The sequence below is a fragment of the Electrophorus electricus genome, chromosome 22 (assembly GCF_041902795.1).
Source record: "Electrophorus electricus isolate QZ-2024a chromosome 22, ASM4190279v1, whole genome shotgun sequence".
Taxonomy (NCBI): domain Eukaryota; kingdom Metazoa; phylum Chordata; class Actinopteri; order Gymnotiformes; family Gymnotidae; genus Electrophorus; species Electrophorus electricus.
In genome coordinates, this window is record NC_137518.1 from 15,729,590 (window position 1) to 15,747,500 (window position 17,911).

Genomic DNA, 17,911 nt, shown 5'->3' on the forward strand with positions numbered 1-17,911 from the left:
ACTGGGGACTGTGTTTAAAGAACTTCAGCTACTTCTGAATAGACCACTTCTCATTGCCTTAGACTGGCTATGTAGCTGACATTACAAAATTTAAACGCAATGATAATAAAGCACTGATCAGATAGATGTGTCCGATATGGTATTAAGCATAACATTATTTCTATGGTCTCTAATGACATGTTTGGAAATTCTTGTTTTTAAAGGTTAGGTTTAGGGCAATGATGTGCAATTGTTTGGAGTAATCCTACTAACACAAGTGAAATGTAATATACATAAAATTAGTCTCTGTTGCACAAATTAACATTAAATGTTAACAAAGACAGAAGTCCAAAGGTAGAGAAAAAGGCATAGCTTTACTATAAAGAAAGGCTTTTCTAGCAGACTAAGTTGCAGCATCTCATCATACACGCATACATGGTGAATATGGTAATATGTCATTTTGCTTTTTACTAGATTTACATAAAACACTGTTACCCTGTATGTAGAAGCAGTAAATCAGAGTTGTCTTGGTACACAAACAATGTAGTATTTAATACAAAACTAGTGCTTCAAAATAATAATAATAATAATAATAATAATAATAATAATAATAATAATAATAATAATTTGCAGATATGAAATGTGGTGTCATATTATTTTATATTACTTTATAAAAGCAAAATAAATTAAAATGTCAAAATATCCGTATTGCAAGTGCATATCTATTTCAACTCTGACACTTGCTATTTAAAACACACCTACTTTCGTAGAGTCTGCGCTGACTAGAGTATGTATTTTCACAGAAAGTCAGATACAAATTGAAGCTGTAAGAAAGACAAAAGCAGAGGTGCATCGACATATTCACAAAACATGTTATGAACTTGGCCAGTCCAGTATTCTCTTCTTTTGGCCTTTGTGGAAAAAGAAAAAGAATCTATGAGTGCAGCAAAGGTATCTGTCAAAGGGACCAACCCGCCGTCCCCCAAAGAGAAGGACAATATAGGCAGACAAACCAAATGGTATCTTTTACTCTGAGCATGTTTGTATTGGAGCCTTTTTCACAAAGTCTGTGAGTCCACGGGCTTTACAAATTGACATGAAATACCGTTACCCTCTACACGTTTTGAAGCCTCAGCAATGATGCACCGTCACTGTTCCTCGGTACCCAGCTTCTCTTGGGGGATATTTGTGCATGTATGTCACTGTAGGCTGCAGTCAAAGTTCTGGTCGATTCCGGTACCAAATTACATGACAGCAAAGGAAAGCAAAGAGACAGACAAACATGCAGAATATTGCTTTGAGGTATTAGAGAAAGCAGAACTGATTAAGACCAACATGAGGTTCAGTGAGTTAGCTTAACAAAATTCTCTTTAATAAAGGCATTTATAAAGGACATCACATTGCTTTCAGGAAGCTGAGACCTGATTTTAAGCCGTTCCGTAGGGCTGTCATGTGGTCAGCTGGACCTGCTGATGTCAGAGGTGAGAGGTGTAATGAGGGAACAAGACCATGTAGTCTGATTGGATGATACCGAGGTGCAGGAACGTGTAAAGAAGAAGTGCCAAAAAACATATTTTGCCTCCCAAAGTGCCATTTGTTCAAAAGACACCTTTTGTAGGTCGATGCAAAATGCTACAATAGTATGGTTTTACAGCAGTTGCTATTTACATCATTTAAGATTCCTGCCCATAGCTCTCTGCGGATAACTGGGAGAAACAATCTAACATTGCAGAGTGGACATCTATGCCAACAGTAAAAACAGAGGGCATACGAGTTAGCCGCACTGAAACACCCATGACCAGTACTGAGCCAGTCATATTGGCTGAATCTAATAAAATATCCAATCTAAACTTAGCATCATTCGCAATGTTTCCATAATAATCTACCATTTTGGTCACTGTCATTCATTTTGTTTCATAAAGTGTGAAGTCTCCAAGATTCTAAACCATTATTTACATGGACGAAAGAGGACACGAGACCACATTTGAGTAAAATAAATAAACAATATTTCCTTTCTGTATCATGTAAAAGTTACATTAAATAAATTCTAAAATATCAACACATTATAACAGTAATACTAAAACAGCAGCACAACCAACAGATAAAACACATTTAATGGCGACATTACATTTTGTTAGTTTACAGCAGAAATGCCCACTCATTGCCACATAATATGGGTCTAAATACAGATTCATAAAGTATATATTTACCCTATGTTAAGAAGCTTTCATGATGCAACTTTCAATCTGTGGATGTTGTGAGACAAGCTGTTAAATTTGGTTTATTCATTAAATTAATCATCAATACATTAGTCCTATGAATGTTATAAATTAAATTCAAATAAATATATAATTCCACATACACGGTGCCTCTGAGAAATAACTGGATCGGTGCAGTAGAAAGAGTGGTGGTGTATCTGTGAGCGCAGGAGTTTATGCCACCATATCTACATTTGTGTGGCTTTTTGGGCAGTGTTGAGGCCAAGCTCTGGAAAGAAAACATGCCAAAACTGATGATTCTCATCAATATATATATAAATCTTTTTTTTTTTCCTTAAAACATCTCTTATTGTAATTTGCCTAATCATAAAATTGGACCATTTCTAAGCAAACTTTTGTTTAAAACAGAAAATGAAAATATTCAGTAATATTAAAACTAAATGTATGGCTATTACTTTTTTGTTTAGAAAGCCATTCAGGATTACTATTTGTGCATTTTTAAATGAACGTTCCCCACTGGCACTCCACCTATATTTGTACCTGGACATCCCAGACTCATTGAACAAACCTACTAAAACAAAGGACTCAGCCCTAATACTACATAAACTAGTGTGTGTCAGCTCTAGCTTCGGTGCTGCTCCTTTAGTGTAATAAACAGTGCCAGTGATAAGGGGGGGGGGAAAGGATCACACAGTTGTGGTTTTATCGAGATAATGTGTCTCCCTTACAGAGACAACATCTTTTCATCGTCTCCGTTGCCTCTTGCACTAAAAGACTACCATGCTTCATAATAAGATCTTTACTAATCATTCTTCAAGTGATGGTGCTTGAGTTTAGACCTATAGATGCCGGGTTCAATCACGGCAACGCTACAGCTGCAGCTAATGGAAATACACAAAAATCTCGCAAAAGTGTCTAAGAAGCAGCAAACGAGAGGGCCCGTATTCACCGGCAGGAGCCCTGACATGGAAGCATTTCTGCATAAGTCAACATGAAAAAGCAAAATGAGAAATATTTATCTCCCAAATTCAAATCAAATGTGGAGTGTGGTAATACCTAGTGCATAGCTTCGCATGACACAGCAAGCTGCGTCGGCACAGATTACAGCATTCATGAATCTTTTTTTTTTTTCCTTTTTTTTTTCTTTAAACACATCTACTGGCTGTGGGAAAAAAAAAAAAAAAAGATCTTTCACTGCTGAAATATCAATATGATAAACACATTTGCCGATGTCCTGTAGCAGATTATTCGGCCCACAGTCGATCTGTCACAGGACCGCTTTGTGTCTCCTGTTCTTTGATGCTAGCTACAGAGTGGGGATAGTGGGGTAAGAGTGGGCTCTGAAACAAACAAACAAAAAAAAAAAGCCACACAAAATGCCTGAAAGTCTGACATTGCGTCCATCTTCCCTGTGCCTCTTTGCCCTGAAGGCAAAGCCTATGCCCTGAAGTCTGTGCGGGGCATAGGGACACAGGCACTGTTCCGAACCCCCCCCCCCCCCCTCCACCCCCAGAGACCTCACCAGGGGTTTGCATTCAACCTCTCGCCCTCCTCTCTTCAGAGAGACTGGACACCCCAGCGTTCTATATGTGTGTTTCCATATTCCTCTTTCTATCTATATTGACTTAAATGGGGGTGTACTTGCAGCCTCCAACCACCTGGCAGCACTGTCCCCAGGGCAGAGGCGTGGAGGAGCCTACGCCAGCGAATAGACGGCATTGACCGGCGAGGTGGCTTCTGAGCTTTCGTTTCCCTCCGTCTCCTCCTTGTCCTTCTTGACCGTGTACTGGCCTATGAAAGAGCCGTCCTCGTTGAACTGACCGTTCCCTCCTTCCCCGTAGTCCACCAGACTGTCGTCACTCTCCTTGACGTTCCCTTCCAGAGAGGTCTGGCTGCCCTGCAGCGGTTTGTTGTCCTCATCACTGCTGTTGGAGTGGGTGGAGAGAGATGGCATGTTAGAACATCCCTCTTCACGTCCCTCCCATGTCTGCACCCTCGAAATCCAATCGCGACTACAATAACAAGTGCAGTGAAGTGAGTAGAGCTCAGGATGGGAACCTATGCAGCTTTGCCCCTTTGTTGCTTTTTATCAGCAGTATCTGAAAGAAAACTACACAGGAAAACCTTGGCACTGGATACCAAAGAGTCCCCCTCTGAATCTATAATTCAGCAGGTTCCTCACAAAGAAGAACTTGACAGCTCTTCTTTCAGAAAATAGTAGAGCAAAAAATATGAAGAAGTAAAACACAAACACAAAAGCTTCATCCCAAGAGGGGGGTTCTTTTGAGAATCACAAAGTACATAGAGAAAAGGATTGGGGTTAGTGTGGAAATGTTGTTTATTGACAAAACACTTGTGTAGCGCAGGCAGGATCATTCTTTACCGCTCAGGTAGCAATGGAGTAAATCAACATGCCTCCCCTGTCCTGATATTTCACACAGGCTGCTCATACTGAGGGTGTCTGAGAAAGTCTAACCCTAGGTGGAACTAGGCGGGTCTACTCGCAGCACTAGTGTCAATATGGTTAGGGAATCAGTGGCGGGAGAGAGAGACAGAGAGGGAGAGAGAAAGAAATAAACAGAAACATTATTTCTCAAGTAAAAATGATCAGAGGCCATGTGGTTTGGGTGTTGCCAGACTCCACCTTCCATTCAGATGGGAAAAAACAAACAAACATGAAAGCACTTAAAATGATTTTAGTCGATTAATCACCAGTTATGAGTGACACTGCCTGAATCTACAAGATTAATATCTTACCGTATATAACACTGCAAAGGGGCAAATCACATTCTTTCTGCAGAACTGTCAAAATAAATGACAAACCCACGAGATGTGAAAGTAATTTGAGAAAATACCTTGATAATGCAATAGAATGCTTGCCAGAAAATGAGAACAAATACTAAAGGTGATGACAGGTGAAGTTTAAAGTGGGGCTCACTGGAAAATCATAGCTGATTTATGATGTAATATAATTGTTTTAATTGATGCATTAAAGTCAAACCAGAAGTTAAGCAAAGGATTATGGAAAAGAAACGTAGTGACACTCACTACTGTGCAATGAATGGTTGACTGGTCTGAGTGGTTTTACAAGCTCAAACACAGATCATTATTAGTTGGCATTAATTAAGCTACGTGGTTAATCGATTCAAACCAAAACCTCAAAGCAGAGGATGTGCATACTTGGGATTAAGAAATACAAAGCAGTCAACTTCTCTATTTTCATACCTTTGCCTTTCCTGAGACCTTTATAAACCAACAGGGAAGCAAAACACCGGAGGATTAAAAACACGAACAGACGAGTGAAGTCTGAGAAGTCTGTCTGAGAGGCCTAAATGTGTCACTCACTGTTTGTGTTGTTTCTGTTGATTGCATATTGGCTAGAAAATGTATTTGCTATAAAATTCCTGCTCCTTATAACCAACATCCTGCTGAATGTAAAGTGAGCTTAGTGATATCTGAGGTGTGCCGTAACCACATGGCCTAGAGAAGTGAGCCAATTTGCTAGACTGGTCCACTTATATCTTTGTTCATCTGAACACGGAGCGGACGAGAACAATGCCTATATTCTATGTGCAGACAGAACAGTGGATTTGAAGGCAGCTGCCAGATCATTGAATATAATTTGCTGTTGAGTACTGCTGTTTCAGCAGAACAGTAACTCAAGGGTGCTAGGCACTGGGGTGAGGGGCACCTCAACCTTTGCTACAACACTACTGAAAATGATTTGACCTCTGAAAGTTGGTGCTTGTTAAATGTCAGCCATCTGAAGAAAACAAAGCAATTATGCTCCTACAAGAAATAGACATGGCCATCGTTTAGAAGGAGCAAAGTGCTTCAAGATTTTCTTATGCTCTCATTATGACATGTTGCTATTATAGTATAATATGGTTGGTTTAATATCTCATAATTGAAAGTGAAATGATTCAAATAAAGACTTGTCCAATTAAGTGTTAAGTGACATCCCTGAAGAAGCAGATCGTTTTTTGGATGTCAGATATGACTCCACCCTTTAGCTGACTTCATTCTCCCAGAGAATGTCAGTGATCAGGCTAAGAGACATGCTGTGATTAAACCAAATACCTGTTATTGCTCCTCAACTACCAAGCTGCCATTTTCAGTGACTCGGAGGGGGTGAACAGTAAAGGGAAGGAGACATTTAAAATCTGATATGGACAGCGGAGTTAGTACCACAGCTATTGAGTGAATTTGGAAGACTTAATTCAACATGGATTTTCATTAAAATGGACTGAGCAAATCAGATTTGCGGTCTAGTTTCTGTCTGGGACTTCACATTAAGACTAACTGAAAGTGTGCTGGTGAATTTGAAACACCTATTGAAAATTGCAATAACAGTTTGTTTTGTGGAGATACAATGAAGCACTTTGTCTTGTTAATTCTCCTATTAGGGTATGTTTTCCATTCAAAAACGATTATGGTGAAATGCGCAGAAAATGATTAAGGTAACATAGCTGTATACCTACATTCAAAAATTAATTTGCTGTAAAACCTACATGAGTTTGCTCTGTGAATAGTCAATCAGTTAATCAGCTCTATTCTTGTCTCTGCATGACTAGCTGCTCTGCAAGACTTGTAGTAGTTAATAAAGGTGGGTGTAGCATAAGCCTGGCAAAAGCTGTCCTAGGTTACGACATCAAGTCATTAGTGAGCACACCAGCACATCTCAATGACAGTCTGGTTATGCATTAGAGTCTTCTTGGCTGTCAAACAACATATAGACTGTCTGTGTTACCACAGTATTACACACATGCATGCCTCATGTTTGGTGTTACACTAGTAGATACAAGAACTGAGGGTTTTGGTGTTACACCTGCATAGACAGAAACTGGGGGTTTGGTGTTAGACTAGCAGAGACAGAAACTGAGGGTTTGGTGTTAAACTAGCAGAGACAGAAACTGAGAGGTTTGGTGTTAGACTAGAAGAGACAGAAACTGAGGGTTTGGTGTTAGACTAGCAGAGACAGAAACTGAGGGGTTTGGTGTTACACCTGCAGAGACAGAAACTGAGGGTTTGGTGTTAGACTAGCAGAGATAGGAACCAAGGATTTTGGTGTTGCACTAGTAGAGATAGCAACTGACAGGTTTGGTGTTACACTAGTAAAGACAGGAATGAAGAGGTTTGGTGTTACACTAGCAGAGACAGGAGCTGAGGATTTTGGTGATACAGAGACAGGAGCTTAGGATTTTGGTGTCATACTAGCAGAGACAGGAACAGAGGTGTTTAGTGTTAAACTAGCAAAGACAGGAACTGAGGATTTTGGTGTTACACTAGCAGAGACAGGAGTATATGATTTTGGTGTTACAATAGCAGGGATGGAGCCCAAGCCAGGACTCTGATCTAAGTAAAGTCCTAAACACACTGCAGAGCAGTCAACTCCATGGCAACCGTCATTACCTGAGTGACTGCTGCTGGCAGTGTTCGCCTAGCTCTTGGTTACTAAACAGTCTAATAGGATCATGTTAAAGCATTACGTTAGTTCAAGCTTGATGAAATGTTGGTTTATAAGTATTCCATTGTTTACATGAGATTTTTTATGAAGTTATTCATTAGTTTTGATTAAGCCAGAGAAAGGCCAATCCCCCTCATAATGTCTATGAGGTCAGAGATAACCTGTAACAGGCACAAAAAAAGGGCACTCACCAACAGGTCAAATAGAAAACGCATTCCCAAAACACTATACACAGATTTGTCCCCAGTTATTTTAAGAGTGTTTAAAGAGTCTTTTAAGCATAACGTCTGAGCTGAATAATGATGCTGAACACATACTGGTAATCAAAGGATCCATCCTGGTCTTTCTGGTCCACAGGGTCCATAGGAAGGTCTTTTTTATCTCTCACTGAGGAGGAAGAAACCAGGTTTAGAATAAGTGAATGACCAGATTCAGAGTTTATGATACAAAATCTCCATCTCCGCTGTACAGCACTACAGAGAAATATTCCCTCATCATCCACTCTATTAGAAATATTGTAGATAAATATAGTAGGTGTACAATGCAACTATCAATAACCTCCGACCACAGGACCAATGGTGGCTCAATACTTTTGTGCGGTGGACCATTCTTAACAAAGCAGTGATAATAATACGAGTAAAACCTCAGCAACATTGCTGTGCCCAGTCAACTCACTCAACACCCACAACAGTACCATGTCACTGGAAATGCTGTGCCAAAATGATAGCCAAACAACATCTGGTGGGATATTTTTGTGATCAGAAACCAAACCAGTGATGAACTGGGTCGGGTGTGTTTATACATTCTGAGCATTTAGCAGACACTCTTAACTTGAGCCACATATATATATATATATATATATATATATATATATATATATATATATATATATATATATATATATACACACACACACATACATACCATGGTGTGACAACCTTGTTGGTGTTGCTAGCACCTTGCTGTACACACTCCACCAGGTGCGGATGCCAACAGATCGGCTATAGTTGGTAACTGTTATCTGATACATCTATAAATTAGATGTATCTAATAAAGTTCCTAGACAGTGTTGGAGCAAGGTTGGAATTTCTAATAAAATTTCTGGTGAGTATATACTGCACTTTGCTGTATTTTCTATGAAATACAGACAGGTAGCATTGTTAGCACTGTGTTACCTGGGAATTTCATGCTAGCGTTGTTTATCACTGTTTCTTACCTTGGTATTTCATGTTAGTGTTGTTAAGACCGTGTGTTACCTGGGCATTTCATGCTAGCGTTGTTTATCACTGTTTCTTACCTTGGTATTTCATGTTAGTGTTGTTAAGACCGTGTGTTACCTGGGCATTTCATGCTAGCGTTGTTTATCACTGTTTCTTACCTTGGTATTTCATGTTAGTGTTGTTAAGACCGTGTGTTACCTGGGCATTTCATGCTAGCGTTGTTTATCACTGTTTCTTACCTTGGTATTTCATGTTAGTGTTGTTAAGACCGTGTGTTACCTGGGCATTTCATGCTAGCGTTGTTTATCACTGTTTCTTACCTTGGTATTTCATGTTAGTGTTGTTAAGACCGTGTGTTACCTGGGTATTTCCCTCCTCGACTCCTCTTTATGAAGCCAACGATGAGAAGGATGAGAACCAGAAGTGCAATGGCACACATGAGGCCAATGAACCAGCCCTGTGTGGCAATGTCGACGTGGTCTTTACTGTAGGCTACCAGACAAAACACATACACACAGGTAGAAGTATATGAGGGAATGAAGGAGAGAGTAAAAAATGAAATGTTTCCTACAATGCACTGCAAATATAACTCAGCAGAAATCACCTCAGAACTAGACAAGCTACTCATCAACCTTATTTATTTATTTATTCTACTTTATTTCTTTATTTATTACCACAAAACCATTTTTGATTTAATACTGCGAAACCGATTCCAATTCTTTAACAAATCTCTTTGTGTATCAATGGGCAGAGCCGTAACTGACAACCACCCTTTATCAAAATCACTTCAAGCAGAATGGAGAGTGCATTAGGAGCCGTGTCGTGACGTAACGCACTTGTGCTAACGAACTAAGCATTGAGGCTGCGTCATCTCAAGAGCTACCAGATGACAACTAACATGGGAAGCAAAGGCGGAACTTCCCCCTTATTCACCTCGTAAAAATCCTGCTGCTGTCGATGCTGTCGGCCTTGTCACCAGGATTAAATGTGCTGCATCATGCTTGTTACAGCTAAGCTCTTGTGTTATGCTCTTTTCAAATGCACTGTTGACTCTATTAGGGCATGTGGTAGCTGGTGTTTGTCATTTCTTTCAAAGTTGTTTACACAGTCCATGTTACAGTACTGTACTTGAGTTTTAATAATGCCAGAAAGATATTTTATGAAGTTCTGAAACAGAAACATTAATTATGTTTAATGTCAATGCCAGAGGGGTAAGCAGGCTGAACGAGAGACAGGGGATCAATATCATGCCCTGCGTGTTATTACAGTGGACTTCATCCAAGATTTCATATGGTTTAACATACCCGAGGCAGGCAGTCACCCCATGAACATGGGAGTCACGAGAAAAAAAGTGTCTTTTTGCTTATTGATTTGAGCAATATTCTAAAAACAATTTTCTAATACATTCAGGTGGCATGAAATCATAGTATATTTTATCCATGAAACTTAGACACTCACTCCATGATAGTGTATAATATCAAAACAAAAGATACATATTTAAAATACTGATATGCTTTGATTACCATTAGCAAATAGCACAATTTCTTTACCAATAAAGTGCAGGTCAATGTATAATGTATTGGACTTTCCAAAGGCGTCAGTCATCCATTACCACTAATAGTACTGTTAATAAAAATACATTCAACTGGGGCAGCATTTTCTGAAACAAGAACATTTGATTCTAGGCCTGCCTATGTACTATTATGTGGAATGCTCTAACTGAAACTCCTGAACTAATGAAATAATTACTCACGGTACACGTGTGCCAATTAACATGCACTTATTTATAAAGCTGTCAGTTACAGATATGTACAATTTTATGTACAGCAATGGGCAAAAAAGGAAATCGGTGCTTTTCCGGAGGTGAGTTTCTAAAGTCCTAACGAGCCTTAATCATCATTTTTATATCAGCTAAGCACTCCATTGCCCTCCGGTATTTGGCCTGCCCTCACCTCCGCTGGTCTCGAAGGTGACATACTCGCTGGAGACGCTGGGCTGCTCATGGGAGTACACACGTAGACGGTACTTGGCACCAGCTATCAGCCCTGCCAGCTTAATGGGGGGCTGGTTTATGAACAGGACACTTTTCATTGACTCATTACCTTGGGAGGAGACACAAGACAAGTGTCCATCAAACCTGGACAGAGGGGCTCACCACAACAGAGGGATGGACAGGCAACATGACTGTCTCCTCCATGAGATGGTGGGTCGTGCTGATGTGTTGAGACTACAAGGTGACCTCTCCCCATATCTTTCGGTGAGCTTGTAAGGGGATAGTCGTTTGAAGGTTGTCAGAAGCTAGCTGAGACAGTTAAAAGTTTCTAAAGAAGTCTCAGACTGCAGAGGGAGTGTAATCTCGGAGGGCATAGCCTAATTCTGCAGAGAAAATGATAGGAAAAGAAAGCCGCCACGCAAAGTGGTAGCGAACGGCACCACAGGCGAAAAATCTGGACCGCCCTCGCATGGCGCACATCAAAGGCTCCAGGAAACCAGCAGAACGATTTCCACAGCCCAAGACCTAAGAGAGCCTCTGCTGCTACATCGCTACTTAACGCTTCCAATGGGAGGTGATCAAATTAAACAGTGGGCTTACGGGAGTCTCAGCCATCCGCAGACCTCGTCTCAGAGGAAGGCACACACTACTAAGCGAGTCACGCGCCGCCTTTCCAGAGAACAGGCGAGCCACTGTAATGGCTGGAAGGTGTTGGCACGACATGAGCGACATTCCACCAGGTCGCTCCTGGCAACATGCCGAAGCGAAGAACGGCAATGCCCCTGTGTCCAGGCCTCAGCCGTTCCCTCCGCCTCGGCCACGGCACGCGCTTCTGCTGCGCAAGCGCCGTAAGAACGTTTAACGGCGGTCCAGGATGACGCAAGTGGAAGGGCTAGCTAAAGCTACAAGGTGTCCAAAATATTAAGAGCAGGACTGCACAGCCTCGTCATCCACCTGTGGGATGTCACAGCTACATGTAATCAAATGCTGACCAGGTATTTGTAGCTTTAGCTTTAGCTCTGAGTAACGCAATCCTTAAACTGATGAGCATGCTGAATGATGGGGGGGAAAAAAAAAGATGAGAAGAGAAAATTAAAAAAAAGGAAAAACATACAATCGGCATGCCCAAGGCTGTGGTATTGTGCTGCATTAAAATGTGATTGTCTCTGGGAGCTTATTAATGACGAGAGAATGCGGAGCGCACTGGAAAACAAGGGAGTGTCCCGAGAAAGTGGCTGCATGTGAGATATCAGTGGCTGCATGCAGGTGAGCTATGAATGGCAGCAGTAGAGATGTGAGTGGCTGCATGTGCGATATCAGTTTGCGGTGAGACCTATGGGATGCCATCCATTTCGTGAGGATCATCTGAGCAATACCAAATTAGAGCAATGACTGATAAAGAATTCTCTGGTCTGCCTTCACACTCCACCACACAGCATAGGAGAAAACACAGAGCATGCGGCAGCCCCCTGTCTCGCTGGGCAGAGACAGAGCGAGACACGGAGAGGGAGAGACAGCCTAGAGACAGACGGAGAGGGAGAGACAGCCTAGAGACAGACGGAGAGGGAGAGACAGCCTAGAGACAGACGGAGAGGGAGAGACAACCTAGAGACAGACGGAGAGGGAGAGACAACCGAGAGACAGACGGAGAGGGAGAGACAGCCTAGAGACAGACGGAGAGGGAGAGACAGCCTAGAGACAGACGGAGAGGGAGAGACAGCCTAGAGAGAGACAGAGAGGGAGAGACAACCTAGAGACAGATGGAGAGGGAGAGACAGCCTAGAGAGAGACAGAGAGGGAGAGACAACCTAGAGACAGATGGAGAGGGAGAGACAGCCTAGAGAGAGACAGAGAGGGAGAGACAACCTAGAGACAGACAGAGAGGGAGAGACAGAAGGAGGGCAGGATGGAGTCAATAACATCTAATTACATATCCTGTGATGTAAGTGGAGAAGTTTGCACCAAGGTTACTTTATAGTCTGTGCCTGTGTGTGTGTGTGTGTGTGTGTGTGTGTCTGTGTGTCTGTGTGTGTGTGTCTGTGTGTGTGTGTGTCTATCTTGATGTGATGCAGCTCTGTGAAATCGAATCTATCCGATACTCCTCTACAGAATATTAGCAGGTTGAGCTTTGTTAGCACCACTTGAAAGAAAGCCATTGCAGGCCTGCCTGTACCAGATCTCGGTGTGTGACTCATGTACATGTTGCAGGGTCAGAAATGTGGTTATGATAACCCCCAAGAGATGACCTTGGGCTGGAAACATCAAGCCCCCTCATTATCCCTCTCCCCTTCGAATATCTGTTGATCAGGCGCAGAGGGAGCAGCAGAAGCCCAAGATAAGCATCAGCGTTGGCAGCAAGGCTCGTGCAGCACGCTCAGTGGCGAGTACAGCAGCAGTGGAACAGGCCGACGAAGAGACGTTAGCGCAAAAGGCACATGGTGTGGGGACAGTCAGAGCCAATAGTGAAAAGAAACATATATGTACGAAAGATGAGAGGGAGAGAGAAAGAGGAGGAGAGAGAGGGATTGTTGTGAACCATCAGCTAGTCGATGCTAAGTGCTTCTGTAAGTGTTTCTATTAGCTTTTCAGCATAATATCATGCTACGTTGGAGCGTTGTGACTTTGTGGTTATGTAACATAAATTTACTTTAATAACATGTCACAATTTCCTAGTGGCATACAAAAAAGATGTGCGGACAGAATATGGCATTCACTTGCAAGGTGAAAGTATTATGGTATTATCCACACAAAAAAGGTATAGGAGGTATGAGAACTCAAAAATGTTTTGAGAGGTAATCTGAAAGCCTGTGGTGTAATGATGGTTGAACTTGTTCCACAGGTCGTTTTTATCCCTACTCCACATTTAAAAATGAGTTTATTTCAAACAAGAAAGTCAAACTTGTTTTCTTTCTCGGTCTCTCTCAGTCCTTCCTCCTTCTCATCTTCCTCCTCTCAGTTGCTCTCTCCCTTTCATGAATTTACTCAAATCTCTCCCTGTTCCTGCAAGCCGCGAGCGAGAACAGGAGCTTGCTGAAGGAAACTTCAAGGACTACTGAGGACACCAAACCAACCCCACAGGAAAGACCATGGCAGACTCGGCTCATTCCTCAGAGAAGTTAGATAAAACAACGCAGTGCCCCTTTGTTCTTTTGGAAAGTGTCTGGGCAGAATATCTATCAGTCTCATCATAACAAAAGGATGGGAACAGCTTGCAGAGAGGCTGTGCTCATAGCTGAATGATGTTCAGTACAGTGTTTATCTTACTGTTTATCACAGTCAAGTCTTGGATTGTGCTCTCTGTCCAGTAATCTGTCCGGTAAAATTCTTCATATAAATGCCCACAGTCAAGGGTGGTCTCTTATCTCGGGACAGTTTTGGGTCCACAGCAAGCCCCTTTGGAAGAACAGCCGTTCCCTTCATAAGCTCTCAGCAAATGCATCTGGGTCTTACTGTCCAGTGTGAACTCTAGCACAAACTCGCTGCTGTCAGCTGGGAAGTTGTGCTTCCAGCTGACGTTAGCATAGTCACTGTTAGCATCCACGGTCAGATTCCAGATCTTTATGTTCGGGGCTAAGCAGAACAGGTGAGAAAGGAGTACATTTCACAAAATCTCAAAAAGGCACTGCAGGAGAAACAACAAGGGCTAATACTTACTACATCATCTCATTAGAGAAACACAACCATACTGCTGTTCTTATAATTCTCCTCTTTATGCATCTAAGGACCCTATAAGCCTCGCGATCAAATTCTCTAGTGACAGTCTTTAATCTTTTAAAACAATAGCAAGCTAATTGGATGTTACTGTCAATACGAATTCTTATCAGTGTCGACCCTGATTGGGGAAAGTGTCTGCTCAGGGCCATAGGCCAAGCATCACTCAAGCCTCTTGTCAAAAATGGACACTTTAACTAGATAAGGCCTGTATGCTGTATGAATAAATCAAGTGTGGCCCGGCGTGGCTCTCTGCGCTAGCACTGCTATTTAAATAGCTGTCATGTCGCAGTGACATTGGAGTGATGTCTGAGAAAATACCCAGTATGTTCATGTCCACCCGCTTGGTAGTGAAAGGCGGGGTGGGTAGGGTTGTGGTGGAGACAGTGATGGTGGTTGTAGCTGTAGTTGGAGCTGTAGTTGGAGCAGTAGTAGGGGTAGCAGCTGAGGTAGGGGCTGTGGTAGTAGTTGTTGAGGTACTAAGGGTTGTGCTTGGGACGGAGGTTGGGGGAGAAGGAGGAGGAGTTACGAACACCAAGGCATCTGTCGAATCAATCACTGAGAGAGGAACAGAGTATTCGTTAAGCACAGTGTAGTCAGCAGCACCATAGATACAAGAACAGAGACAAATAGAAAATAATCAACTGCCAGGTTGGATGAAATTCCCACAACCGTAACATTAACATAGGGTGTCTCCCGAAAGAAAGTGAGTATCAGCTGTCATGTTCTGACAGACTACTCAAGAGTAATATTATCTTGGATGCCCAAGCAAGGCATGGACTGATATAGCACTGCCACCATGTGGTCATCTGTTGCAAATATCCATTCCTCCCTGGATATCACCTTGAGAGCAAATGGGATTGTGGGAAATCCATCACCGGAATCACATCCACCACCTTAAACTGTATTGGTAATGATGCGCAAAGAGAGCTAAGCGCCTCTTCACATTATGTTAAAGATAACACAGTGAATAATTAATAGACAATAGGTAGTCTTATACCTTCAGATCTTCGCCTGAAGTCCTTAGAAACAATGTGACTCCACAGAACCATACCTTTCCTTTCTTTAATTCATGCAAAGCAGTCCTTAACAGAAAGCATCAACACAGGGCTTGGGCATACCAGCATCCCATCAAAACCAACAGGCACAATATGAAATGTATGTGGGAGATTAGAACAGGCAGCAGGGCACTAAAACCTCTTGGTCACAAAAGGCATGACCAAGGTAATGCCCTTCCAACCTCAGAGACAGTAAACCGTGGCTAACCAGGACTGGCAAGCTAGTGGAGATGCTTTTTTTTTTTTATTACACGATCTGGAAGATTTGGCAAAGATGGGCTATCAATTCCAGATGGCCAATCAGCAAGAAGCTCAGTGCACTCTTACCTGTAGTGTCCATCTGAATGATAAATGGCATAGCCAATCACAAAAGAGGCCAGCCCAAAAAGGAATCTAAAGAGGTGGCAGGTGTGCAAGCATTAGAATGGAAAATGGTGCAAGCAGCAAACGAAATGTGAGCAGCTTCTTTATGGCCTGGCATCAAAAGAGCATCAATCTCTAATAATCCTCCAAGGCAGTTGCGATGACTGCATTCTTACACCCTAACACCCCTCCTCCCTCACCCTGTCATTTTTTGCCCCACGCAAATACACCTTGTTGCCGGGCAACAGGGGTTACCATGGGGATTTCACTTTTTCAAATAATTAAGAAACAGAAGCAAACTCTACGAAGAGCTACTCATTTACGAGGACATCAGTTGCCTGCATGCTTAAATGCGAAATGAGAAAAGCATGCTGGGATAGGCCAAACAAGGTGACAGGAAAAGGATGCCTTAGCAGGTACGGCAAGGTGCCGTCAGGGATTGGAGGTGAAGAAATCAAACAAGACTCATTCCTGTTTACGTCTTATTTATCTCATAATGAGCCCACAGATAGTCTATACACACTAAAAAAAGTGAAGCCTTCAGAATAAGAATAATAATTAAAAAAACCAAAAAAAAACAACTTCAACGGTGACGTAAATTTTAAATAATTTGACATACTTTATGTAAATGAATATACGTTCAGTTAACAACAACAGCAGTTATTGTGTCCCATCCCTGAAAGCACACAGTGATATAAACAAAGACACATGGATAAACCAACAGACTGGTGGATAGCACAGTTTAGATCATAACTGAGCCCAATAAATGCCTTCCCATCTTATCACATCAAGTGAACAGTTTTTTTTTTTTAAGCATGATTCCTATCCTAATATTGTGACATGGGCTCTGATCACTGAACTGTACTGGTTCAGTGTAGAAGACAGACAGGTGGCAGGAGAGACAGACAGAGACACAGGCAGGGAAACAGACAGGCAGGCAGGCAAGCAGGCCACACCTCATTACGTACACCTGCAGAGGCAGTACCTGAAGTGATAAAGTCTTCTTTCACACCGAGGGAGAGAGAGACAGACAGAGACAGGCAGATAGACAGGCAGAGAAACAGACAGACAGACAGACAGACAGACAGACAGACAGGAGAGGAAGAAGCAAGGGACAGGTCAGAGAATACTGAAAAACTAGACCAAAGTTAAGAAGCTGAGAGAGGAAACAGTTAGAACCACAGAGCAGCAAGCAACAGGGCAAAAGCACAGCAATAGAGAGAGAAAAAAGAATTCTTACATAGAAGACAGAGAAATGACAGACAGGGAGACAGACAAGAACACTGGGTGATTGTGCTCTCAGTGACTGATCCACTTGCTGCTCCTAGCAACAGTAAACACTGGTGATTAGCCTGGTCTAACCCAGAATGGCTGTGTGGAGATAACGTCAGCTTCCAGTGAAAGGGCATTATTCATGCCATTTCGGTATTACAAAAGGTCCTTCTGTTTAGTACGAACTAGAGCAGAATCATTTCTCGGGAGAGAAGCTTTCCTACTCTCACCTAATTCCCTTAAACAAAACACAGGACTCACTTCCATGACTACTGTAGAGCCCATCCTCTGGAATTAAAGTCTGATCCAGCCTTGTTTCAGGATTGGTTTGTCAATGTATATTGAAAAAAGACCATATGATCACCACAATTTGGTTTACCTTCTCCCGGCTCCCAATACGTGAAAATGAAAACAAATTACAAGCCATATCCTGTAATTAGTAGGCTGTGGTTAAACACTGCCATGCAACTTGAATGCTGAACACCCCCCACTGCCTCACAAGAAAAAACTGCCAAGGTTTACTGACAGCAAACGTTCAGCATCCCACTCGCAGCCGAGTACAAACGTGTACCATTCCACACGTGACCGAGTACACAGATAGTGCCTTACACACGTGGGTTCATGCGCAG

The 17,911-nt window shown here is 42.2% G+C and overlaps 1 protein-coding gene across 31 annotated transcripts in view; it reads right to left on the reverse strand.

Moving 5' to 3' along the window:
- Positions 1–334: 334 nt before the first annotated feature.
- nfasca (neurofascin homolog (chicken) a) overlaps positions 335–17,911 on the reverse strand; it is a 65,542-nt gene continuing 47,965 nt past the window's right edge. For 10 of the 31 annotated variants that reach the window (XM_035520506.2, XM_035520507.2, XM_035520502.2 and 7 more), the window contains 7 exons: positions 16,996–17,013; positions 14,911–15,147; positions 14,329–14,448; positions 10,838–10,987; positions 9,246–9,377; positions 7,983–8,052; positions 335–4,123 (listed from right to left, as the gene is read on the reverse strand). In XM_035520506.2, the coding sequence (XP_035376399.1) occupies positions 3,895–4,123; positions 7,983–8,052; positions 9,246–9,377; positions 10,838–10,987; positions 14,329–14,448; positions 14,911–15,147; positions 16,996–17,013 (956 nt within the window). In that variant the 3' untranslated portion in view covers positions 335–3,894. Of the gene's footprint in view, positions 4,124–4,955; positions 7,827–7,982; positions 8,053–9,245; positions 9,378–10,837; positions 10,988–14,328; positions 14,449–14,910; positions 15,148–16,995; positions 17,014–17,911 lie in introns of all 31 variants that reach the window. The other 21 variants (XM_035520524.2, XM_035520521.2, XM_035520519.2 and 18 more) reach the window with 19 other exon arrangements.